General features: G+C 41.9%; 1 protein-coding gene across 5 annotated transcripts in view; it reads right to left on the bottom strand.

Moving 5' to 3' along the window:
- Positions 1–27,061, bottom strand: part of LOC136942682 (NLR family CARD domain-containing protein 3-like) — a 28,230-nt gene extending 1,169 nt beyond the window's left edge. The window contains exons 1-10 of one of the 5 annotated variants that reach the window (XM_067235647.1): positions 27,035–27,052; positions 21,857–22,036; positions 21,614–21,733; positions 17,051–17,105; positions 16,712–16,940; positions 14,667–16,473; positions 14,370–14,537; positions 5,325–5,495; positions 3,115–3,288; positions 651–697 (exon numbers count right to left, since the gene is read on the bottom strand). In XM_067235647.1, coding sequence (XP_067091748.1) covers positions 651–697; positions 3,115–3,288; positions 5,325–5,495; positions 14,370–14,537; positions 14,667–16,473; positions 16,712–16,940; positions 17,051–17,105; positions 21,614–21,733; positions 21,857–21,945 — 2,860 coding nt within the window. In that variant the 5' untranslated portion in view covers positions 21,946–22,036; positions 27,035–27,052. Of the gene's footprint in view, positions 1–650; positions 698–2,218; positions 2,292–3,114; positions 3,289–5,324; positions 5,496–11,676; positions 12,258–14,369; positions 14,538–14,666; positions 16,474–16,711; positions 16,941–17,050; positions 17,106–21,613; positions 21,734–21,856; positions 22,037–27,034 lie in introns of those variants that run through there. The other 4 variants (XM_067235651.1, XM_067235649.1, XM_067235648.1 and 1 more) reach the window with 4 other exon arrangements.
- Between the last annotated feature and the right edge of the window lie 307 nt (positions 27,062–27,368).

Genomic DNA, 27,368 nt, shown 5'->3' with positions numbered 1-27,368 from the left:
CTACAGGTACACTCTTGCACTTTTGAGGCTCATGTTGTTTCATTGTAACTTGTTTAACTACATGCTCTTGTGGTTCTTCCCATTGGCACTTATTTGCTTTTCACAATGTATGCTTCATGTTTTGGCTCCCCACAATGTTTTTGGGGCGTCTCGTTGTTTATGATCAGTGACCTGTGCTCTTTTTGTAAAGCTCTCTCTTGGAAGTCACTTTGGATAAAAGCAGCTTGATAAATGAAGACATGTAAATGTACTCTCCCCCCCCCACCTCCTTCTCTCCCCCCACCTCCCTTATCTACTCTCTCCCCCCACATCCCCCCCTCCCCCCACATTGCGAGCCCGGGGGGGGGGGGGGGCAGAGGGGGGAGAAGAGGAGAGAGACGAAAGGGGAGAAGGAGATAAAGGGAGGGGAGGGAGGAGAGGGTAGGGCAGTGGAGAAGGAAGGAAGCGAGGAGTGAGGGAGGGAGGAGGGGGGAGAGGAAACACACAGCAGCTAGGGGAACAGGGGAGGGGGGGGAACAGGGGAGGGGGAGGAGAGGGGAGGCTGAAGGGAGGGCACATACGTGTGTCCATTTCTGACAGTGTCAAAGTCACTAATGGTATTGTCCCTGTTTGACCCTGTGTACTAGAACTAAGTAGCAGTCAATACTCACATTTCCTAAGACCAGGTTTGATCCAGCACTCTCCACCATGATCCACACTGCAGGGAGAAGCAGAGGAATGATGAGGAAATGACACCTCACCTGTTGCTACATGACTAAAGTAAACATGTTGTTTCTATGTTTATCATCAGAGGTGTATTCCAGAAAACAGGTTTTACAAACTCTGAGCCTAACCCTGAACTCTGACCTGATGAACCCTGAGATGGGAAGCACAGAGTTATTGGTTCCAGAAGAGCTGATCTGAGTTTGAATTCTAATTCACTGGAATTAGGAATTCTCATGCGTGCAGGCGAGTATGCAAACATTTTCTGAAAGGTAAACAACAACTGCAACAGCAAAAGAGAGACAATTGGTCAATGAGTACATTTCAATGCAGTCTATTTATTTGACATTTAACCACACGTCTTACTACAGCTGAACAAGTGGTGGAACAATCCTATGGGCACAAAACACACTTGGCAGCAGCTGAAAATGAAATATAAAATCAGTTCAAACAGGTAGGGCATATTTTGCTTAGGCCTACCAGACACATGATTGTTTTAATCATATTTGACAGGATTAAACCAAGTCAAAATCATTCAGTGCCTGTCTCAACTTGTGAGAATGCTGTTTTAACACACAGATGTTGTCTCACCTAATCCTGCTCAGTATATGAACATTGGACTTGTAGTGGACTAACAGAAAGAAGGCAGAGGAGGGCACCACCTCTGACAAAGGCAGAAGAGCTGGCTCTGAGTCAGAACGCTGGGCGACCAGCGGCTGAAGGCATCCCTGGAGGGAGCTCATCCAAGCCTATCACCCCCGAGGACACAAGTGCCCACATAACATGTTAGTGTGTTTGTGGCGATTTCATTTGGGGGGTTCATTTCTCCCAAAGGTCATTGATGGTGTTACATGCCTTGTTGAGCCTTCTGCCACAACAGAACCTCTTGCAGTTTAAGTTCTCAATATTGCAAAGACTGTGTACAGTACAGTAGAACATAATGCTCTTCATCACAGAATGATACAGATATGTTGTCTGCTGCCACAGAGAGGGATTCAGAAAGACCTACAGAGGTATACATCTTACCGTATGGTAGCTACTGAGCTACACTGTTCTCTCCCCATGTACATTGACGTGATGAGAAAAAAGAATGAATGGTAAAACAACTGGCACATTCTTCTCCTTTATAACAGAGCATGACTGGGCATTACAAGGAGGAGCAGGGTTTCCCGCAGAAAATGTGTTAGTTAAGGTGGTAGGGTTTGCCGTCAGACCGGGGGGGGGGGGGGGGGGGGTTGTAGAGTCTAGCCTAATGTGTTCTGGGGGGGAGGGATAGACTAATGCATTCTGCAGAGAAGGTACTGTTTGGAATGAAAGGGAGCAAACAGGACAGAGTAACACGGCATTCATCTTTCTTTTTGTTTTGGACGACGTAGTTAAGGCGGCAGGCGTGTGTTGCTTAGGAGGCAGCCTTAACTGGAAAGTGCTGCGGGAAACCCTGAGGAGGGTCCATCAACCTCCACAGCACAGATTAACAGGGACATGTTCAGTAAACACCAGGTTAGCTCTGCATGGAAATTTCATGTGATTCTTATGTGTTATACGCAGTGGCGGTCCTAGCACATTTGGCGCCCCAGGCAAGTTTTTCCCTTACATATGCAACCAAATTGGCTGCAATTTAGAGCCTCTCCATGTGGTCATTTTATATCAACTATTTATTCATTGAATTGAAAGAAAATGTGCCATATTGTGTTTTGTATCGTTATCGGGATATGAAAAGGATCCATCAGGATATGAGATTTTGGTCATATCGCACAGCCCTACTGCAAACTAAAATACAACAGCACATTATCAGTAATACATTTAAAATGGGGAAAATGTGAATAATTGCTTTGCAGGTCAATTTAAGGTGTAGGCCCCTACATGTTCTGCCTGTGCCCCCAACATGTTCAGTTAGGGGCTACAGTGCTCCTAGTAAAACAAGTTAGTCTGGAGCCCTGGATGAGGAAAGGACACCCCATGTCTGATAGTTGCTTCAGGCTCGGCATGAGGGAGGAGAGAGGGAGAAATTCATGGTTTGTTAAACAAAAGCTGCCAGCAAGCAGGTTAGGTTAGTGACCATCAGTTACCGTGGTAACGTAACCAGAGTTTGTGTTTCCTCTCTTTCTGGAACAGAAAACCCAGAGTTTCCCTCATCTCAGGGTTAACAAACTCACTGTTTTCACTTCAACCCACTTTCTGGAATAGACCCCAGGAAATACAATTATGATTGTAGCTATATAATCATAATTGCACTAAAGGCTATTGTAGATTATATAGGGCTTCTCTCTTCCTAACCCACTGTCCTAAATAAACACGCAGTCTGTGATTGTATAATCATGAAATGCAAGGCCTGTTAACATACTTTGATGTATATTCAGTGTTAAGCAACATTACATGAAGAGGTTTATAAAAACACAAACATGTCCTTACTTGAGTTTCTCCAGTCTGCAGTGTGGATCCTCCAGTCCAGCAGAGAGCAGCTTCAATCCTTTTTCTCCTGGATGATTGTAGCTCAGGTCCAGTTCCCTCAGGTGGAAGGGGTTGGACCTCAGAGCTGAGGCCAGAGAAGCACAGCCTTCCTCTGTGACCAGACAGCCTGACAGCCTGTAGAAAGAGGATCAATGTTGTGACAGAATCCATCTGGGCCTCCAGAGTGAGTCAGCACAGAGGGGTTCATTTGGCAGGTGCTGTCATAGCTGCTCCTCCCCCTCATTAGACAGAGTGACCTTTCCCCCCAGTTCAGGAAGGTTAGGTTTGTGTTCAGTTTGGTGCTAGTAGTTCTATGGAACATCAGGACAATCAACTTGACTTGAATGAACACAACAAATTAGTTGGGGCTATAGCCCCTATTCTTAAGCAGTACGAGACATAGAACATGGATCATATCTATCCACCATTGCAGAAAGCAATGTTCACGGCCACGTGACCTTTCCCTCTCTAAACTAAGCAGATAGACATCTGGTTCCCTTCAGACGCCTTCAGTTAACAGTGTTCTTTTTAGAAACACGACTAGCTGATCCAGAGAGAGATCACATGACAGAGTGTGGAATCAAACACTTAAGGCTATTGGACAATATAAGAAGTTATTCAAAAAAATTTAAGGGGAAATTAAATGGAAGTAAAATTAACCAAAAGTATTCAAAAAACGTATCTAGCAATTTTTTTTTTTTTTTAATAACAGAGAATGCCTGTCAGTATTTTTAACTGTGTTAAGTCATTAGATAACCTGACTGCCTGTTGGCTCTGCACTCCCTGCGAGAAGAGGAACTGCTTTATCAGTATGCTGTTCATGGATTACAGATAATCATTTAACACCATCATGCCTATGTCTTTATATAGGCCATTTCAACATTTTATATTCTTTCCAAAATTCTAGTTTTAAGTTGTAACAGTCATGTTTGCATTCTGTGCTCTTTTTGCTTTAATGTTAGGACGCATTAGCAGGGCCAACCTCAATAAATTCAATGGCCAATGTCACCTTTTGTGATCTGTGCAAAGGACCAATAAAAGACTGACGTTCTGTGTTCAACTTTCTTTCTTCCCTTTTTTAAAGAGCAGATATGTGTTTGAAATCTCACTTGGTATGGGGCATTTGGTTGACTCTCCCTCTCCCTCTCTCCTGAATGTCAGATGGAATACTACCATGAAGTAAAATATGTCAGAATAAATGTGAATAGCCAGTCCCATACATATATACAGTATATACAGTAGTATTATACATCAAGCACACTTTTCTTGCCATTCCTAATTTGAAACCCTTCATGTAGTGGAAGAGGCGTCAACCACAGGAACAACAGCCGCCAGATGCTAAACTCACTGCCCAGGTAAATGTACAATAATATGACGAATAGTATATCTTAACCCTTGTGTTTTCTTCAGGGTCAAACATGACTGCTATTATATTTAACAGCAGAGAAAACCCTCAAATAGTTTTTTTAACTTCAAATGTCTTACTTTTCATAGTGACCCTAACATTCATAAAAATACATCACAACAATCACAGACACACACGTACACAATAAGAAATTGAGATTATGTGTGCTACTGATTTAGGTTACAGAGTCAATAAAGGTGCTGAAGATGACAATACCTCCATTTCTCTTTTTGCGAAAGCCATGACTGCACATTTCAGTGTTGTAATAAAACAATTGGTGTTCACAGATTAAAGTCAATGTTTTTCCACTGTGAAGAGGGAAACCCCAGATGTTCACAAAGTTTGATGAATGACAGGTTGTGTTTCAATGCGAAATAGGTTTAAGGTTGAAAATTAAATTAAGCTGTATTTTATTACCCTTTGGGCAAAGGCATACAGATTGTTAACACTACCCAAAGAGACTGCAATCATGTTGCACATTCAGAAACAGTTGCATCAACATTTTAATTCTGTCTAAAATAAACAAAAACATGAAATAAAATATAAGCCAATCATTATGTACAGCATGTTTTAGAGTGTTTCAGATGCAGCAAATCTGACTGTTTCTTATCAAACTAGTCCTCACTGATGACTAGAAGGCATATCTCATTCTTGGCATTAAGTTTATACCCATCTTGAGACTCAACTCTGTTGTCTAAATCAGTCACACAAATACATTGGGCGATTATAAGTTTACTAATGGCTCATGTAGAACATAAATACAGACCTCAGTGTCTCCAGTTTGCAGAGTGGGTTCCCCAGTCCAGCAGAGAGCAGCTTCATGCCGGCATCCTTCAGATCATTGTTACTTAGATCTAGTTGTCTCAGGAAGGAGGTTGCCTTCAGCACGGAGCCCAGAGAAGCACAGCCTTCCTCTGTGATGTGACAGCCTGACAGCCTGTAGAAGAGTATCATTAGGGAGGGATCACAAAAACTTTTTATTGTTACCTCTACTCTTGATGCATGATTATGCTTTGCTTATGGTCTGCACCTCTTCTTCAACACCGACCACCTCTAGAAGAGTGGAACTCTCACTGAATTGCTGAGTTTCCCTGAGAGTTTGTCCTTGTCTTTCTTGAGGGTTTAGGTTGGTTTAGGTGAAGTTCTATGGGTGTGTGTGAAGCCCTCTGCGACATTGCTTGAAAAAGGGCTGTACAAATAACATTTGACTTGAACACAATGACACAGTAGCCAGTAACCAATGTGAAAAATGAACCTGCGTGAGTATGGCGTGAAATTAGTGCCAGGAGAGCGAGCTCTGTAAAAACGATTTGTAACTTGCAAAAAAGTTGTGTCTCCGTAGAAGAAGGCAAGATTTGTGTTACTTGCATAAAAGATTTGTAACTTGCAAAAAAGATTTGTGTACTTGTAAAAAAAAGTTTTGTGTCTCCGTAGAAGAAAAATATTTGTGTAATTGTAAAAAAAAAAGTTTTGTGTCTCCGTAGAAGAAAACTATTTGTGTACATGTATAAAAAAGTTTTGTGTCTCCGTAGAGGAAAAAGATTTGTGTACTTGTAAAAAAAAGTTTTGTGTCTCCGTAGAAGAAGGCGAGAACAATGCTCCCAAAACCATCTAAGCCAATCAAATATAGCCATTTCTGTGTCTAGTATCATTGGACATTTTCGTCTGTCTATCACACAAAGAACGTCAGCGAATAAGAACAAAAAACTAGAATGCTGATGATTTCAATGACCAGTCATTTGGTAAGTAGTTCCAAATATCCATGGGCATGTACCTTTAATGCAACATTTAAAGATTATTCGGTTAGCACACTCTTAACAGTATAAATTAATGGACAAGAGTCGTAGTAAGTTGAATAGTTTTTTTATGTAAATATGTATACGGATATTTAATTAGACGACCAGTCATTAAACCTAGCATTAGTTGGACAATGTGCAGCTACTATCATGTCTAATGTATACTGAGACATCATGTGGTCTTCCTGAGGTATTTCTAAATCATATAATGTGAAATGTAGGCCATCAGTGATCAGTCTTTTGTTCTAGACCAGGGCTATTCAATTACAAATTCATTTGGGCCACATTTTAAAACTACAGACTTGAGCCGGGCCACACATTTTCAGCGACCAGAAAGCAGGAGGTAATTATTCAAACCAACACAAAAGCAATGTTTATTATTTGATTGACCTTTCAACTTGGCAACAATGAATAATGTCACTTCAACAATAAAATAGTTATAACCAACCAATTGAGGTAGCCTAGTAGCAATACTTTTTTTTACACTTTTTAAATAACAAACTGAAGAACAAAAATACCCTGGTACATGGGTATCTGGTAAGTGCATAAAAACAGAGCCTACAAGAGGCCTATCATTTGCTTCCCCTTTGAAACCAAAATAATAATACTCAAAGCAAGTAAAAGTTATCTGCTGCGCATGAATGAGAAGGTTATCCACCCATTGCTAACTGTTTTAAATCATTAATTTTCATTAGCATATTATGCTGATAGGCCTAGCAGCAGTTATGCCTATACCCTGCTGATTTTTTTGTGGGAGAAGTGACATTTTTTAGTCTGAATGAGTTCAGTGATTTTTGGCTCATAAGACGTCATTGCAATCCGAAGGCACTGGTGAAGGTTACTGTCAGTCAGGGAGCAACGATAATTGCTTTTGATTGCATTCATGTGTGAAAAGCTTGATTCGCATGTGTATGTTGATCCAAACATACTGAGCACAAAGATTGCTACTTTCTTAACGTTGGGGAACTGGTGCATGTTAACATCACTCCAGAACTTTGCTGGACCTTTAGTACTAAGCTCTTGAGCCATGGTCAGGGATGACTGCAAGTCAACAACTTCTAGAATGAATTTCCCCTCATCAATGGAAGGGACGGCTTCCTTTGCTCTGGCAGATAAGTCTCCGTCTGTTGCAGCAATGAAGGGATCTCTGACAAAGCCCATCACCTCTGTGGGCAGAACAAGTCCATCCAGTCGACCTGCAAAGTTCTCTTTCAGCCTCGCAATGAAATCGGTCATCACATCTGTGATTTGTGCTGGGGATGATATGCATTTGCGGAGCGTCGGGAAATGCAGTAATCGGCCTGTTGTCAAGTCCGTTGCGAAAAGGTCCAGTTTGAGGTGGAATGCGTGCATTTTTTCCACGAGATCAATGACAGTCTTGTCTCTGCCTTGCAGTCCCACATTTAAGCAATTCAGGTGTTTGAATATGTCGCTCAGAAAGCACACATCAGCCATGAAGGTGTCGTCTAGTATGCGATCCAGGTGTGCCTCCGCTTTTTTGTGCCTGCTGCTGCGGAGAAAAGTTGCGATTTCCTCTCGGAGATCACAGATGCGCTCCAGTGCCCTGCCTTTTGACAGCCACCTGACATCGTTGTGTAAAAGCAGGTCGTGGTGCTCTGCAGACATATCTGACAGCAGCTGGCGAAATAAGCGATGTTGCAGGCTTGATGAGGAGCGAATAAAATTGATTGTGGCCATCACATTATCCATAGTAATTTTAAGCTGCCCGCTTAGTTTTGCGCACAACACCGTCTGATGCACAATGCAGTGTAAATGCATTAACTGAGGAGCAATAGCAGACCAACGTGCTACCAAACCACTTATGTTACCGGCCATGGATGGAGCACCGTCTGTCACAAGCATGCACACACGTTTCATGTCCAGACCATTTTTTTTTTTAAATGCGGAAATATTCCTATATGTTTCCATTGAATATGTCCTTTCAATGGCAGTAGGCCGAGCAACTCCTCTCGGAAGCGTTTGCCATCATAAAAACGGACATAGATGCACAATTGTGCAATGTCTGTTTTGTCTGTAGACTCGTCTACAGCTACAGACATGACATCAACCTTTTTAAGTTCTCCCAACAGTGTTTCGAATACGTCTGTGGCAAGAATATCAACCCTACGAATGTTTGTAGTGTCTGACAGGGGAACGTCTTTAATAGCAGATGTCACACTTGCTTTAACTTTAGCGTCAACTAACACTTCATCTACCACGGCCAACATACAGTCTTTCATGGTTTCGGAGTCAGTGAATGGCCTCTTCTTTTTGGCCAATATCCATGCAACGCGAAGTGAAGCTGCTGTAGCCCTCTCTTGTGCAGTGCATGACCGCACCATGGTAGCACAGCTCCGGTTGTAGGATGCAATCAAACTCTGTGCTTTTACAGCCCTCTCCGAAGAGCCCTCTGGGAAATTTGTGCGGAATGCCGCGTGTTTTTCAATGTGGTGTCTACGGACATTATGTTCTTTATGAACGGTAATGCACTCATTGCAAATCAAACACATTGGCTTTGCGTTTGCAGCGGATGGCAAAATAAAAAGGAACCTGTCCGTCCACGTTGAGTTGAATCGACGGTTTTCATCTGTAATTTTACGTTTTGGGGTTGAAAGAGACATTTTATTTTAAGCGCAAACTGCAAACACCAACTCAGAACTCTGCTCTGCTCTGAACTATGCGCATCATTATGGGTCGTTGCCAAGCGACGCGCAGAGTTTTGAGGCTTTCCCAAAATAGCTATTTGGCCCTCCCTTATTAATTTTCCCTCGCTTTTGCCCATAGCCAGAATGCATGAATCCAGTGGAAGTGAGTAGGGCTAGATCGAAGTAACTAGCTTCGGAAAGGGCTCTCGCGTGTCCGTAGGACTTTCAGTGCGTAGCGAAGCCTATATCTGATTGTGAGCGGTGTTTTCCTTTTCTGTCTGGACCATTGGCCGGGCCACTCGGAGGCTGCGTCTGGGCCGCATGCGGCCCGCGGGCCGCTAATTGAATAGGCCTGTTCTAGACTGTCTAGTGTCTTTCTGAACCAATCAGATCACAATTCCCTCGGTATTAGGATCAATACTAGGTTTAGTATCTCCTATTATCAGTGCTATAGATGAGATCTATGGCACTGTTGTACTGACATGATCAAACTATCAATGAATATATGACACTGTTCAGGAAAGGTTAGCTTGATCGTGTTATTGTGACATGAAACTTAAAAGATTAATTCACCAGTGAGATACAATAACACAATACATGCTTTAACATGTATTGCACAGTAGTGACCACATACACACTACTCCTCATGATACTGGTTCAGACAGTAGTGACCACATACACACTACTCCACATGATACTGGTTCAGACACAGTAGTGACCACATACACACTACTCCTCATGATACTGGTTCAGACAGTAGTGACCACATACACACTACTCCTCATGATATCATCATCATTTCATGGAGCACTTGGCTGACCAGATGTTCTTCAACTGTTTGTTCATCTACGTTTGTTGCATGCAATGAATGAACATCTGTGCACAAAATATGATTCTTAAATGACAGTAGTAAAAAATTATATTGATACAATATAACCAGTCAAAATACTGGTATCAATTCAATCTGAGGGACTTTAAACAATCCCCAACTGACAGTCTATATGTTTTATCTCTTGGCATCAGTGTACTCTTTCATGTGTAACTGTTTCTTTGCAGCTCTGTCTCTTAGTTCCTGGTCCTGAACAGTGGTGAGCTTTGGCTTGAAAAAGAGGTTGGTTCTGATCTGTCTTCCATACAGGAGCTGGAAGGGTGACGTCCCTGTGGTCGCATGTGGTGGAGATCTATAAACTAGAAGGAACTCAGTGACGTGAGTTTTCCACAGAATTTTCTCTCTGTGCTGTGATGATGCTTTCTTTACACCGTTTAGTCTCTCTACAACTCAATTTCCTTCCGGATGGTAGATTGTAGTCCTGAGGTGTGCGATAACTCGTTCTTTCAAGAAAGAGGACATTTCTGACGATGTTAGCTGTGGGCTATTATCTGTCACCACAGCCATGGGGTTTCCTTTTTCACTAAACACAGTGCTCATAAAACGTCATATCACTGTAGCTGTTGTACATTGTGGAGCAAAACAAACCTCTGGCCACTTAGAATAGTACTCCATCATAGTAATAGCAAACTTACAGTCAGCAGGACCCCTTTCAAATGGGCCCACAATGTCCAGTGCAAGTCCCTTTGCCTTTGCTGTCTTATCATTCAACTGTCAGGACACACAGGTGGTAATGACACACTGCTCCAGTGCATCCATTTTAGGCCACCAGTACAGGTCTCTGTTTGTATGGACGATGCCTTGGTGGCTCTCGTGTGCTCGGTGTACCATGTGAGAACGTAGCCTTACTGGCACCACTATTCTGTGACTCCCTCTCAGAATAAGTGACTCTTTCATGGAAAGTTCCTTCCTAGTTTGGTAGTAAGGCATCATGTCTGTCGGCAGGCCTTTGGATGACGCAGGCCACCCTTTGGTCATGTAGACATGCAGCTTACGTAGCTTAGCTCTGGACAGGAGAAGCAGGCATCCATAAAGTCAGACTTATGGTGTGTCCCAGGTAGGTCAGGTTTTCCTGGTAGTATTTACACTTCTCTGTATTCAGATGTAGTCCAGTGTCATGTAACCTGTAGAGTACCGCTTTCAGGCGAGTTTCATGATCAGCACGGCAAGATGCGTAGACAATGATGTCATCACAAACTCCAGGTAGACCTTGCGGCACTATGGACATCCTTTTCTGAAATGCTGAGATTCTAGTCCATAACAAACTCGCTTGTATCTGAAAAGCCCCTCATGGGTTATGAAGGCAGTCAGGTCTCTGCTGTCCTCATGTAGAGGAACCTGGTAGTAAGCATTTGCGAGGTCGATGGTGGAGAACATGGTTTCTCCCCTGAGTTCTGAAAAGAGCTCCATTAAGGCCAACACCGCCTTGTAGGGCTCCCTGAGGTCCGTACACATCCGTATTCTTGTTGAGCTCTTTCGTTGAGTCACACTGATTAGCGACACCCAGGGAGAAGGGTCTATCTTCTCGATGATGTCAGCGTCTAGCAGAAGTTTTAATTCAGCCGAAACAGCATTCCTGACAGAGAAGGGCAGCCTCCTCTATTTCTGCTGCAAAGGTTTCACATAATCTCTTACTTTCACTTTCGGCACAACGTTTTTCACACAGCCCATGGTAGGTAGAGGTGAAGCTGTAGGGGCAGGTAAGGGTGGAACCGCAATTTCTCTCACTGTCTGTTCTGATCTGAGTTTTACTCTGTTTCCCACAATGACCATTTTCAGTGCCTGGATTAAGTCTAACCTGAGCAGTGGTGAACCTGATTCTACAATGTCAAATGAGGCTGGAGCAGAACATCCATCATGTATCCATTTGTTTCCAGTTGTCCCAAAACTGGGATTCCCTGTCTTGAGTACGTCACCAGAGGAAACTCAGTTTGTTTCAAGGGTACATCACAGAATGAGTTCTCATAAACCCAGCAGGCTGCAATGACACTGATGATCCAGTATCCACTATCATCTGGAATGGCTGCATATTAAGTGATGTGCCTAATTCTACAGTGCACATTATTTTCTTATCTTTTGGGACAGTATCTTTTAGAAAGAACACCGTCAGCTCAGGAATAACCACCTCCCTCACCTCATGTTTTTTACCTGAGCGGCACACTTCAGCAAAATGTCCAGTCTTTCCACATGATTTGCATATTGTTTTTGCAGCAGGGCATTTTGTGGAGTTTGACAGGTGCTTATCCGAGACAAAACGGTAACATTTTCGTGTACATTTAGAATTAGTTTGACTTTTTCTTGAGTAACCTGTGTTTTGACGTTTTTGTTCCTTCTTTGGCAGCGTATTCATCTCCCTCACCGGCACTCCACTGTTTGAGAGTTCACTTGCATTGCGCCCGGCTGATTCCACTTGATTAGCACTCTTTATGGCTTTATCCAGAGACAGTTTATCTTCTAACAGCAAACGTTCACGTATTCGTCCACTGAAGGCTAAAGTGTTTTTCTCTATTGATATGCAGATTTTCTATACATATGTGAGGTTGTCTCTTGCTGTAGTCAAGAGGTCACGCCATATATAAAGGACTTCTGAGAGACATGTTTCTTACTCATGCCAACCACTCTGTAGTGCTTTCCTTGGCCCATCTTCTGACAGAAAATCATCTAACATCTATATATAAAAAAATAAAAATAACAATACAATCTATCTAGATAAACTACGCTGGGCCTGCTGAACCTATACCTCTTCCACAGATACTGGTCAGGGAAGCATTACTTCTGTTTCTGAAGACCCGTTGGGCTGGTGGGATAAACAGTCTTTGTATAATCTGAACACTTGCATCCACAGGGTTGTCAAAGAACGGATACGCCATAATTGATTATAACTTGTCAAAACCCACTGCTTAGTTTAGGCCTTATTTTATGTCAATTAACCAATGACTTTTGAAAACAGAAGTGACATTATTTCTTAACTTGTTTATTGAATGGATTTAAATCCATTCATGCTGGGTCATATTGTGAGAAGAAAAAGTCTGCACTTATGTTACCCAACACGGACAAAAGTGCTTTGCGTGCAGGAATTCACGGGCCGGAATTGTCTTTTGAGATTCTTGTTTGAAATGATTTGCAACACATCTTAATTCAGCTCGACTTTTAGCCTGACACGGAGCAGGCTAGTTCAGAAGTATAATTTACCGTGGTTACTTAAATAGAACAAGAATAAGACACCTTAATCTAATGGAACGGAACTCTTGCTGAAGTACGCAAGACTTGTCGAAATAAGCCTGGCTTTTCCTTAATCTACGTTGTTGGAATACCCCCCAGGTAAATGTACAATAATATGATGTATAGTATATCTTAACCCTTACGTTGTCTTCAGGGTCAAACATGACCTGTCATTATATTTAACAGCAGAGAAAACCCTTTAATGATGGTGGGGGGTGGGTTCAGCTTGAAATTGATTATTTTTCCTAGTGACCATAACATTTGTAGAAGGTTTAAAAGTCTTTGGGTCATTTTGGACTCTGCAGATATTAAAAAAGTAAACGAAACATCACAACAACCACAGACACACACATACACAATGGGAGATTGAGATTATGTGTGCTACTGATTTGGGTTATAGTCTATAAAGGTGCTGTAGATGACAGTACCTCCCGTTCTGTCTTTGCTAAAGCCATGACTGCTCATCTCAGTGTCGTAATAAAACAAGAGGTGTTCACAGATTAACTTCAGTCTTTCTGCTGTGATGAGGGAAACCCCAGATGTTCACACAGTGTGTGGTGGATGACAGGTTGTGTCTTCATGCAAAATAGATTTAGAGTTTACCTTTCAGATAAGCTGCGTTTCATTAACCTTTGGACAAGGACTTACAGATTGTTCACACTACCCAAATACACTCACCGGCCACTGCTTGTTAACAGAAATGGCTAATCAGCCAATCACATGGCAGCAACTCAATGCATTTAGGCATGTAGACATGGTCAAGACAACTTGCTGAAGTTCAAACCGAGCATCAGAATTGTGAAGAAAGGATTTAAGTGACTTTGCGATGTCTTGTCCTAAGAATTTCAGCCCAGTCTGACCTTGTGGTGTTCTGTGCATCTCACAATAAAAGACTTGAACTTGAACGTGGCATGTTGGTGCCAGACGGGCTGGTGTGAGTATTTCAGAAACTGCTGATCTGGGATTTTTGCACACAACCATGTCTAGTTGTGTGGACCAAAATGCCTTGTTGATGTCAGAGGTCAGAGGAGAATGGGCAGACCGGTTCGAGATGATGGAAAGGCAACCATAACTCAAATAACCACTTGTTACAACCAAGGTATGCAGAATACCATTGACTACTTATCAAACTACTCCTCACTGATGACAGAAAGCATATCTTATTCTTGGCATGATGTTTATACCCAACTTGAGAATAAATTATATTGTCTAAAATCAACCATACAAAGACATTGTGCTATTGTAACATAAATACAGACCTCAGTGTCTCCAGTTTGCAGAGTGGATTCCCCAGTCCAGCAGAGAGCAGCTTCATGCCTGAATCCCCCAGGTTGTTGTAACTCAAGTCCAGCTCTGTAAGCTCTGAGGAGGGGAGAGCTGAGGCCAGCGCTTCACAGCACCGTTCTGAGAGGTTACAGTCATTCAGCCTACATGACATAAGGAGAACATGACACATCATCACAGTCATAGTTTGTACAATAGGATCATACGATAATCAAATATCACATCACAATATGTCCTAAATCATATCATTATTAAAATTGCTTTATACATACAGAGCAGTTTTGGAGTCTTTGACCACTGGCAGCAGCCTCAGAAGACCTTCCTCTGATCTGGAGTATATCTTCAGGTCAAACACGTCCATCTTCTTTTCTGAAGTCAGCAACACAAAGAACAGAGCTGACCTCTGTGTAGATGAGAGCCTCTCACTGGAGAGACTTCCTGAGCTCAGGTACTGTTGGATCTCCTCCACCAGAGAATGGTCATTCAGTTCATTCAGACAGTGGAACAGATTCATGCATCTCTCTGGAGAGGACTCCTCTCTGATCTTCTCCTTGATGTACTTGACTGTTTCCTCATGGCTCTCTGTCTTGTTACTTGTCTGAGTCAGTAGGCCTCGTAAGTCAGTCTGATTGGACTCCATTGAAAGGCCCAGGAGGAAGCGGAGGAAAAGGTCCAGGTTTCCATTCTTACTCTGCAAGGCCTTGTCCACAGCACTCTTGTAGAATCTGACTTCTGGTTTCTCTCTGAAAAGAGCCAAAAGTTTGCTGGAGGTGGAAACTGACGGAGTCTCAGACATTAGATTCTTGTTGTTGTTGATGAATGAGAGAAACACAAACACAGCAGCCAGAAACTCCTGAAAGCTCAGATGGACAAAGCAGAACACCTTCTCCTGGAAGACTTTACCATCCTGTCTAAAGATCTGTGTGAACACTCCTGAGTACACTGAGGCATCAAGGACATCAATGCCACACTCTGTCAGGTCTTTCTCATAGAAAATCAGGTTGCCTTTGTCCAGCTGGTGAAAGGCCAGTTTTCCCAGTGACAGAATGCTCTTAATGCTCTCTTCATCCCAGTGTGGATCTGTCTCAGTTTTACCATGATACTTCACCTTCTTCTGTTTGGTCTGTAACACCAGGAAGGCTGTGTACATCTCAGTCAGGGTCTTGGGCATCTTGTCTTTTTTCTCTGATCTCAGCATGTGCTCCAGGACTGTCACACACATTAGGGAGAAGACTGGAATGTGGCACATGATGTAGAGAGTCCTTGATGCCTTGATGTGTGAGATGATTCTCTTGGCCAGGATCTCATCACTGCATCTCTTCATGATGTACTCATCCTTCTGATCATCATTGAACCCTCGTACCTCTGTCACCAGATTAACACACTCTGAAGGGATCTGATTGGCTGCTGCAGGTCGAGTGGTGATCCAGATGAGAGCAGAGGGAAGCAGGTTTCCTTTGATCAGGTTGGTCAGCAGCACATCCACTGAGGTGGACTCTGTGACATCACACCAGCTCTTGTTCTTTTTGAAGGCTAAGGGCAGTCGACACTCATCCAGACCGTCAAAGACAAACAGAACGTTGTACTTGTCATAGTTGGAGATTCCTGATTGTCTGGTTTCTGAGAAGAAGTGATAGACAAGTTCCATCAGACTGAATTCTCTATCCAACAGATTCAGCTCTCGAAACGGCAGAGGAAAGATGAACTGGATTTCCTGATTGACTAGTCCCTCAGCCCAGTCCGTGATGAACTTCTGCACAGAGACAGTTTTTCCGATGCCAGCAACTCCTGTTGTCAGAACAATTCTGATAGGTGTGTCTTGTCCAGCTGAGGGTTTAAAGATATTCTTGCATTTGATGGCTGTTTCTGGTCTTGCTGATTTCCCGGATGCTGTCTCAATCTGTCTCACCTCATGTTCTTTATTGACCTCTGCACTCTCACCCTCTGTGATGTAGACGTCTGTGTATATCTTATTAAGAGTTGGGTTTCCTTGTTGAGCTATGCCCTCAAAGACAGTCTGAAACTTCTTCTTTAGTTTAGATTTGAGTTGACGTGAGAGTCTATGATGAGAAAGCTCTCCTGAATGACCAAACACAGATGTTATTCTTAACAGGGCTTTACTTTGCAAAAGAAAGTTACTTAACAGTTCAGAATAGTTTTTCGTATTCTAAATACGGCAGACGTTGATGGCTTATACATAAACATTGATTTTCCATCATTGCAATTTGCCAGTTGAAAGTTACTCTGGTTCTCTTAACCTGTATCTTCATCATAAACCATCAGTCGGTCAACTAAGACTAAATATGGAGTCTCTTACTTTCCTCCAGAGTGTCAGCCAGCTCCTTGTGGTTCATGTTCCTCAGGACGTGCAGTGTGATCTTCAGAGCTCCCTTTCTGGCACTGCTCTCCTGCTTCTGATATTCAGGGTCCACCACTTCCTGGTCCTCCCTCTGACTCTCTAAGCCTTCTGGGAAATCTGGACTCAGAATCCTCTTCATCCTCTTCAGCTCTTCCTTCACAAACCTGATGACAGTCTCCTCAAGCACCTGAAACAGAGAGGGAAGATATCAGAGGAACCAGGAACTCTATACACAGTAGTACAATCGGATTAAAATGATTATGTCTTGTTTGTACTTTTAATTAACACAAAACTCACTGTGAATATAGAAGACAAGTCGTCATGGTGACTCTGGTCTGACTTCTGTTGATCTCTGTGGACAAGACATGACAACACATGAACCACATGGGCTAAATATCTATGACTAAAATACTGAACCGTCTCCATTCATGCATACACACAGACACACTGTTTAAGAGTGACACAGAGTAAACTATCATCTATACCACTAGATGGCACAGATTCATTCCTTTCCATGAGGGGGTTTCCTGTTTACTAGCTGTCTGAGTGATCAATAATTGGTAACACTTTATAATAAGTCAACGCTTTTTGGCATTTACAAAGTGTTAACTAATAGTTAGTTAATCCTTTATAAAACATTTTGAAACATTAACAATACATTATTAAATAGTTAACAAGCTTATTATTAAATGCTATGTTAATCATTAATAAACACTGTTAAACATTATGGATTTGATTCATAATTCAATTCATAAGGTGTTTGATAACTGCATTACCATAATTTATAGACAGCTTGTTAATGTAGTTGCAAACCAGTAGTTTATAATCTGTTAATGGTACATGCGCTGGTATAGAAAGCATTAGCAAATGGTGAACAAACCATTTACATTACCTTTACAAAGCATGAGTAAATAACTAACAACATATTTAATTATGTCTTTAATTAATGTACGCCAAGTCGAATACATGATGTACACTAATACTTAGCAGATGTCTTAACAACTATTTTATAAACACTTACTAATGATGCAACTTGTGATTAGTAATGCAAGTTATAAAGCATTTACTAACTGTTAGTTAAGGCTTTTGTGTTATTTATTAAGGTGTTCTTGTCCATTCTCAAACCTCACATTCACAAAAGTATCATAACAACTATTTTATAAACACTTACTAATGATGCAACTTGTGATTAGTAATGCAAGTTATAAAGCATTTACTAACTGTTAGTTAAGGCTTTTGCGTGACCTAATCTAAAGTGTGAACTATCTATGCCTTATTAAACATTTATAAGTTATTTATTAAGGTATTCTTGTCCATTCTCGAACCTCACATTCACAAAGGCTGAACATACGTTTCTCAAAAGGAAACAGACACAACACAATGTGATACACAAAATTACTATTTTATTGAAGTAATGACAGGCATGTGTCTTACTAACTACAGTACTTAGCTCTACTAGCCGAGAGTGACAGCGGTCGATACTTATAACCTCAGTTTGATATTTCCCGGCATGACCGAACGGTCGAGGTTAGTAAGTTGTTTATTATATGGCATTTTTAGCTCTTTTCATTTAAAACATGTCGTTTTGTTCAGCTCTACTCAAGTCTTCACACGGTGTGTTTCAGGTGTTAGCACCTACAGTACCTAGCAACCAATCTGAAATCTGAGCAACCAAACCTAGCAATCTGCCTAGCGCTTGTCGTTTATCTCTCTGTGTTCACACTTTTCTGCTCTTTTAGAAAGTTAAGAATTTCCTCGTCGCTGTTGATGTCTTCATTGTCATCTGGATAGTAAAACTCCTGGACCTCGCTCATTTTGAAGATGACATCAGCGGAGGGCAATAAGAATACGTATCAGACCGCAGGTCAAAACGCGCATAGAATATAAAGACGTAATACGCGGCTGGCATGACTACCCATTAGCCAATCAGAACGCTCGTACTGTTGTCGCAATTGAACCAATATGCTGTTCTTATTGGTTCAGAAGACATTCTCAAAAGAGTTGTTGATATGTTGCCTTGGAGATGTAGTGACGTCACCAGTACAAGTGCCACTGATTGCTCTGACAAGATGGCGTCTGCTCCAGATTCGCCGTGTTTGATTTGGGATCTTCCCACATATTGTTGTAATATATAAGAAACCAAATGTTTACTCTTCGACAGGTCAGCAAACGCTTTGTCGCCTCAATTTGTTAAAACGATTTGTTTGTTTGTAACCCTCGACCTACGGTCTCGGTTAACAAACGTTTTAACAAATCTCTGCTTTCAAAGGCGTTTGTAGACCTGTCGAGGAGTAGCTAAACATTTGCAGTTTATTACAGCCATTTTTTGAAAATAAAATACAGCTTTGGGTAACCAACTTTTATACCAATTCTACTGTATCGCTTCTTAATGGAAATAAAATACTATTTTATTACCCAGGTAAATAAATTAACAGCTATTTCTTCTAAAAAAAACAAAAACACAACATCTATAGGCCTATAGTCTTTCTATAAATGCTTAATAAGGCATAAATAGTTCACACTTTAGATTAGGTCACGCAACAGCCTTAACTAACAGTTAGTAAATGCTTTATAACTTGCATTACTAATCACAAGTTGCATCATTAGTAAGTCTTTATAAAATAGTTGTTAAGATATCTGCAAAGCATAGTGTACATCCTGTATTCGACTTGGCATACGTAATTTAAAGACATAAGTAAATATGTTGTTAGTTATTTACTCATGCTTTATAAAGGTAATGTAAATGGTTTGTTCACCATTTGCTAATGCTTTCTATACCAGCTCATGTACCATTAACACCTTTTAAACTACTGGTTTGCAACTATATTAACAAGCTGTCTATAAAGTATGATAATGCAGTTATCAAACACCTTATGAATTGTATTATGAATAAAATACATAATTTTTAACAGTGTTTATTAATGATCAACATAGCGTTTAATAATAAGCTTATTAACTATTTAATAATGTATTGTTAATGTTTCAAAATGTTTTATAAAGGATTAACTAACTATTAGTTAACACTTTGTAAATGCCAAAAAGCGTTGACTTATTATAAAGTGTTACCCAATAATTTCCTTAAACCATACGTTTGACAAATTAAATGTCACTCCTTTAAATGTTACAGCTGAAGATGTGTTGGGCATCAGAATCTGTTGAGGTATTTAGATGCTTTTAGATGCACGTGGACTCTGATCGTATGTTTCATGGCCAGATGGTTTAGTGTTATTGTGTGATGAATGAAATGCAGCAGACAGGTGATGAGTGTAGACCCTCTCCGTGTTTGAGCCGATCTGCAGATTGTTATGTGTAGTGTCTAATGTTTGTGTGTTAAAGATGGTTGTTTCTGTGTTCAATTGTTTGTTTGTTAATAAATATGTATGGAGAGACGTATACCATTTTATTATGACTGATTCTCAGAATGTCCACCACAGTGTGTTTCAACCAGACACTGAAGAATGACATCAGGGTTCACCTCACACAGGGCTGCATGTTTTCTAGCAGCCTGCTTTAGACACTGCAGCACTCCTCCACCCAGGAGTTTAAGACCTTCTGGTCTCAAGCAGTCTAAGTGGTCTGAGCCCCGCCCGGTCTGTGCTCATACCAGGCCTGGTACCTGCAGGGCTTTGACTCTCATGCTGTCTGTCTGTGTGTGTCTGTGTGTGTGTGTGTGCATGGAGCTTATGACTAGGGTGACCATACACCTGTGCATGTGTGTGTGTGTGCGTTTGTGTGAATGTGTATGTAGGGAGGTTATGTTTGTCAAACAGTCACTGATCTCTTTTTATTGCATGTAAAGCTATTAAACAAAAACTCAGTATTGACATTATATGTAAAGTATTTTAAAATGGAGAAGTTATAACTACCTGGGCTGCATTTCCCGATAACAATGGATCGTAGCAACGATCGAGCAAAATAATGAAACCATCGATATTTCTTACGTGCGTTTCCCAAACATGCTCGTAAGGAGTAGGCTAATCTATGCGCTTTCAAGAGCTACGAATTTTCAAGAGACACTTAAGCTACGGTGTCTTTGGGAACGCCCGTAAAACTAAGATTCGTCGTACGATGGATTCTACGATCAATTTAGGCTTACGACGCTTTCGGGAAATGCAGCCCTGGTTAGTTTAGGACTGGTTAAACTGAAGGCTTCCACTAGGAGGAGACGTCTGTGTTCTAAACTCACATTCAGGTTAGCTGAACTAGTTAGAGCTGGTGTTTGTGTCTACAGGAGAGTATCTCTCCAGGAGCAGGGTTGGAGTGTAAACCTTCAGGATGGTATCTCTCCAGGAGCAGGGTTGTGACAAATATATGTAAAGCAACATTGTTTTGGTGATGTAGGCTTCACAAAAACACAGATGTGTGCTCCAGTTATGACCCTGCTCCAGTTATGACCCTGCTCTAGTCTAACCCTAACCCTAGTTCTGCCACCAGAGTCAAGAGTTTACTCCTCCCCTCTACCAACAACTGTACTACAAGACTGTCTTCACAATCACACCTCCTAGCCCACACTACCTGAGGAACGGTCTCTGGCTTGTTGTTTGTTGAGATTTTGACTTTTGTGAAGACTGAATGAACTTTTCAAACTCTGCTGAGATTCCTGACCAGTTTTTGTACTTGGAATTTGGAGAAAACTTGAATAAAAATACACAACAGCAGGTTGTGCTCTGACATGAATAAGAAATTCTGCATTGATTCATATGGGCCCAAATACATTTAAACACTATCATTATAATCACAAATAAACTATAAGACAAATATATTATAATATAGGAATGTTGAGTCCCAGTAGAGACGGCTTCTTCACACCATGTCACCTTCATCACATAACATTGAACACCAGCAGAGGTCAGTACATACCCTTCCTCATTAGAAGGTCCTCCTCCATCACTGAAATTGATAGGTTCAAGCATAGACCTGTCACTCTTCATGGACACACAGCTGGGTACAGGTGAGGCTGGTCTCTCCTGCTGGATTGGGCTTCAACACAACAGAGACAGACCTTCAGTCTCTTATTTATTCTGACTAATGATGATGTCATGATATCACTGCTGAGCTCTGAGATGGAGAACAGTCGTGAACAGTTATGGATTCTCATCTTACCTCTTAGCTTTGGTGTCCATGTCATGTTCTCCAGAGAGACTTATTTTAGAGGTAGTGCCCTCCTCCTCTCTCTCCCCTGAGAGACTCATTTTAGAGGCAGTGCCCCCTTCCTCTGTCTCAAAGTCAGAACTTCTCTCCTCAGGGTCAGATTAGAAGGATTTTGAAGCCAGACCTGAAGACCTGTAAACAAACAACAGTTAGAATCCAACCCTTAGACTGTTACCTCAAGAGAGGAAGGAAAACTAACTTTATACCCTCATTAAGAACACACCTCTATGATGTAAACAACTCGGTTAAAATGTATTCAGTTCCTCAGTCATTTACCTCATAGTGACATAAGACAACAGAAGACAACAGAGAAGACAACAAGCTCCACTCCATCATACTGCACCATCAGCTGTACTCAGGACTACCTCACTTCCTCTTACAACAAGCACCACTCCATCATACTGCACCATCAGCTGGACTGAGCACTACCTCACTTCCTCTTACAACAAGCTCCACTCCATCACACTGCACCATCAGCTGTATTGAGCCTCACTTTCTCTTAGAAAACCTTGATGGATCAGTAACGTATGACGTGTGTCTCTGTGAATGTATGATTATCTATGTTTATGTAGTGTACAGGATGTAATGTTATTGTAATTATGGTATTTAGAATAACTTGATAAATGACCAACAACAGCATGGCTGGTTGATTAAGTGAAACAATGAAAGTTTTTTAAATCATAGTTGGATTTGTTTTCACTTGGTACTGAAGGTCGGCTGTAAGGCAGGTTTTCTGTGTACATGTGCAGCCTGAGTCTCTGTAAGGTCAAGAGGTCCTGCAGCGAGGCCCACTGAGCAGAATATAGACATGGCACGCACGCAGGCCAGACAGTGGGGAGACAGTGGGGAAAATCATGTACAAATAGGGCTTATGTGATTAACGACCAGTTCACCTGCTGAACGTTCTAGTGTATCAGTACACTGACCACTGAAGACCCGTTAAGGAAGTAATTCTGTGCATTCTATATCTGTACTGTCCAACTCATGTATTTAAGCATGGCTGAGAGACAGAGTTTTCACTCATGCCATCAGTTTGTCTTGAACTTATTGTTTGATCCGGGCAGCTCGACTAATAAACCAAAGTCAACTCCTTTCCTTTGTCGTGACTCCTTCCGGCCTGCCTTCTCCAAAATATCCATCATATCATCGGCCATGAAGTAACTATGGAATATAACCTTGTCTGTTAATGTATGTGTACATTGATACTCTGAAATAATATTGTAAAATCACTTACTTTAAAGTCTGCTTTTCAGTCTGAGAATCTGCCTTACAGATTCATACAGTCCTGTGCAAAATATTTAGACTTTCACTTTTACCTGTGCCTCACCCAACTTCTCTCATTTCATGCCTCACCCGCCTCCTTATATGGACCAATAGGAACCAGAAGGAGGTATATAAAAAAAACAATAGGAAACAGGAGCAGGAGCTAAAAGTTGGTAATGTGAGCATTAGCTGAAAGAGACTAGCTACCCACAACATAGCCAAGACCTTTTGAACCTGTCCATAGAATTATGTACAAATAGTCTGCTACACTCCCAAATATATTTTGAGGTCGCACAGATAACATTTCGGGAGCATATGCAACCAAAATGGCCGCAATTTAGAGCCTCTCCATGTGGTCATTTTATATCAACTATTTATTCATTGAATTGAAAGAAAATGTGCCATATTGTGATATGTATCATTATCTGGATATGAAAGGATCTATATCAAGATATGAGATTTTGGTCATATCGCACAGCCCTACTGCAAACTAAAATACAACAGCACAATATCAGTAATACATTTAAAATGGGGAAAATGTCAATAATTGCTTTGCAGGTCAATTTAAGGTGTAGGCCCCTACATGTTCTGCCTGTGCCCCCAACATGTTCAGTTAGGGGCTACATTATGGCCGTGTAGGCCATAATTCAAACTCGCCTCTCATTCACACTATTGAAGACCTTTTGCCTTTCACAAACACAACTGAAATACATCACAGTCACTACTGAACACCTCTCAAGTATACTAGTGAAAACACGACTTCACACAATGACAACTGAAAACCTCTCATACTCATGAGTGGGAAACTCTTACACCACAGTGAACACCTCTCACACATACAACTGAAAATGTAACATCTGGTATGTAAAATGGTAGTCAGTTAGAGGAGAGCTGGAGGGAGATACAGGTGTAGGTAGTCAGGTGGAGGAGAGCTGGAGGGAGATACAGGTGTAGGTAGTCAGGTGGAGGAGAGCTGGAGGGAGATACAGGTGTAGGTAGTCAGGTGGAGGAGAGCTGGAGGGAGATACAGGTGGAGGTAGTCAGGTGGAGGAGAGCTGGAGGGAGATACAGGTGTAGGTAGTCAGGTGGAGGAGAGCTGGAGGGAGATACAGGTGTAGGTAGTCAGGTGGAGGAGAGCTGGAGGGAGATACAGGTGTAGGTAGTCAGGTGGAGGAGAGCTGGAGGGAGATACAGGTGTAGGTAGTCAGGTGGAGGAGAGCTGGAGGGAGATACAGGTGTAGGTAGTCAGGTGGAGGAGACCTGGAGGGAGATACAGGTGGAGATAGTCAGGTGGAGGAGAGCTGGAGGGAGATACAGGTGGAGATAGTCAGGTGGAGGAGAGCTGGAGGGAGATACAGGTGGAGATAGTCAGGTGGAGGAGAGCTGGAGGGAGATACAGGTGGAAATAGTCAGGTGGAGGAGAGCTGGAGGGAGATACAGGTGGAGGTAGTCAGGAAGTGTGAATGTCCCTCTGTCTCCCCCCCCTCTTTTTCTCCTCCTTTCTGTACAGATGCTTCTGTACACAGTCCTGCTCCTTGTCCCTCCCTCTCTTTCTCTCACTTCCCTTCTTAATCTCTCTCTTTCTCTCTCTCTCTCTCTCTCTCTCTCTCTTTCTCTCTCTCTCTCTCTCTCTCTCTCTCAGATGTCCTCTCTGTTACATTTCAGCTGTTACAGTGCTCTGTAGAAACTATGTAATGTATGAGGAAACACTTTTGTTTATCACTTGACACCAGTAGAAATTATGGGCGGTCTTAGGAGTTGTGGGTCCCATGATTTGGTCAATGATGGGCAAATATAACACAATCTGAACAAATTATGACCGTATATCGTAACTCTCAAATGTAAAATAATCTCCAGAAACATGACTTCTCATCATTTCACATGATTATCACTGTACTGTGTTTTGTACTGTAACTCTTGATGTGTGTCCTCCCTCACCTACAGCCTACATCACCTGCCCTGCCAGAACCCTCCTCTCTCTGCCCTGTCTCTGATCACCTGCCCTGCCAGAACCCTCCTCTCTCTGCCCTGTCTCTGATCACCTGCCCTGCCAGAAGCCTCCTCTCTCTGTCCTGTCTCTGATCACCTGCCCTGCCAGAACCCTCCTCTCTCTGTCCTGTCTCTGATCACCTGCCCTGCCAGAACCCTCCTCTCTCTGCCCTGTCTCTGATCACCTGCCCTGCCAGAACCCTCCTCTCTCTGTCCTGTCTCTGATCAGGGTCTCTCTCATGCTCAGGATACTCTTGCACTGTGCAAATGAAACCTTCACCAATGCACAGAGGAACATGTGGAACAGGTTTACACCTGGGGGTGTATTGAATGAAGGTTTATGTCATTATGAGTTGTCATGGGCTAGCCATCTCTTTGAACCACAATCAAAAGCTGTTAGCACTAGCTCCCCAGGCTATACAAGACCAAAGCACTCTAAATAGGATATATACATTTGATATGTTCATTTAAGCCCTTAATTACACAAGTATAGTTTCCTTGTCAACTGTCATAGCCGGTCTCCTTCCCTGGTCACTGTTACAGTTTTTCACAATTGCTAAAACACATTCTTGAAACAGTCACCCATTTTCTCAAAACTGTAAACACAAAACCTCATCTTCAAGCACTATTTACAAAACCTCTGAATCCTCTTGCAAAATGAAACTTTCGCCTCAAAACAGTTTTACCTGTGCTCAAAATCAAGCTTTCGCCTCAAAACAGATTTACCTGTGCTCAAAATCAAACACTGCTCTCAAATCATAAACAAAGTGATCAAAATGATATACACTATCAAGCAGTCAGTAAACAATACACAAAAAAATTGAAAACACATTGTTCAAAACATATAGTTCTCAAGGAGAAGATTATTTTTACGTAACCTCAAAACAAATGTCATATTTATCCGTCATTGTCTTTTGATGAACGACAACATGTTCTATCATAGTAGCTCAAAATGTATCAGAAATTACTACTCTGCTTTGCTCTTCGCAATTTTTTTGTTCTTTCTCCTCCTTGTACCCCTATACAGTACTGTACCCTGCATCTCAATACTCACAACTCACTCTTGTTCTTTGTTGATATGAACCTGCAACCAGTCAAAATCTATTGAGCAGTCAGTACTGTTACTGTAACAAATGGAAAGCACAATGTTCAGGGCCATACAATTTGTTCATTGTACATTATACAGCCTACAATGCACTGTACTACAGTATACAATACTACAGTAAAAGGGACAACAATCTAAGGAGTAAACATGTGATCAATGTGCTTCTTCTTGTCTTTGGGCTGGGTCAGGCCAGAGCACTTTGTTGACATCACAAGCAATATTTTCCCACCTTCAACAACCTGTTTGCTCTCTGAACTGGCTTATATTGGTTGTGTCACATCATTTGAAACAAGTGAAATCAATTTTGAGTGGTTGTGTTTTGTCAATGACATGTTTTCTCTATTTGTATTTGATTGTTGCCATTTGTGTTTACCAGTATGGATGACATGTGCATTAGAGTGCAGAATGTGTTTTGAGAATGAGAATGTGTTTAGAGGTCTCCTTCCCTGGTCACTGTTAACTGATAACACAGTACATCCTCTTCCTGTCAATCAACACAGGTGGAAGGTCCTTAACCACTGACTGACTGTGTTGCTAACACCTTTTAGCTTATGATCACATTTACAGACACACTTGACATGTTTAATGGACACAAAACAATGTTATATTGTACAGCCTAGGATCTATGCTGTCAAACAAACACACCTGCAGTATTTGAAAGGATAAGACATCAGACCAGGGTTAGGGACGCTAATTTACTTAATCATAACCTATTCTGGACTGACAGTAAATCATCCACTCTCCACCATGTGAATAAACACCATTCTACTGACCTTTATAAAACTCTGGTTTCACCATCATCCTCCTCTCTGTGCTCCATCTGGTTCTGTGTGTGTCTGACACACACAGAACATCGGCCAGGCATCGGCCTGGTCGTCAGTCTGCCAAAGCTGGACACCTGGTCTCCCTGACGGACAACAGCGAGTTCCCGGTCCCTTTCCTCATCCCCCTGCCTGTGATGCTGCGCCGATCACAGTCCCCAGCCCTGTGGCTACCTCTGCTTAAACTGACATTTACCATCTATGACCCAAGTTGAACACTGGATTTTGGTGTTCCAGCGCCAATTGCCACTTCCCTGCTGTATGACCATGTTAAGCCTGTGTTCTG

Source organism: Osmerus mordax, chromosome 5 (assembly GCF_038355195.1).
Source record: "Osmerus mordax isolate fOsmMor3 chromosome 5, fOsmMor3.pri, whole genome shotgun sequence".
NCBI classification, from domain to species: Eukaryota; Metazoa; Chordata; class Actinopteri; order Osmeriformes; family Osmeridae; genus Osmerus; species Osmerus mordax.
This window is presented reverse-complemented; position numbering and strand designations above follow the sequence as displayed.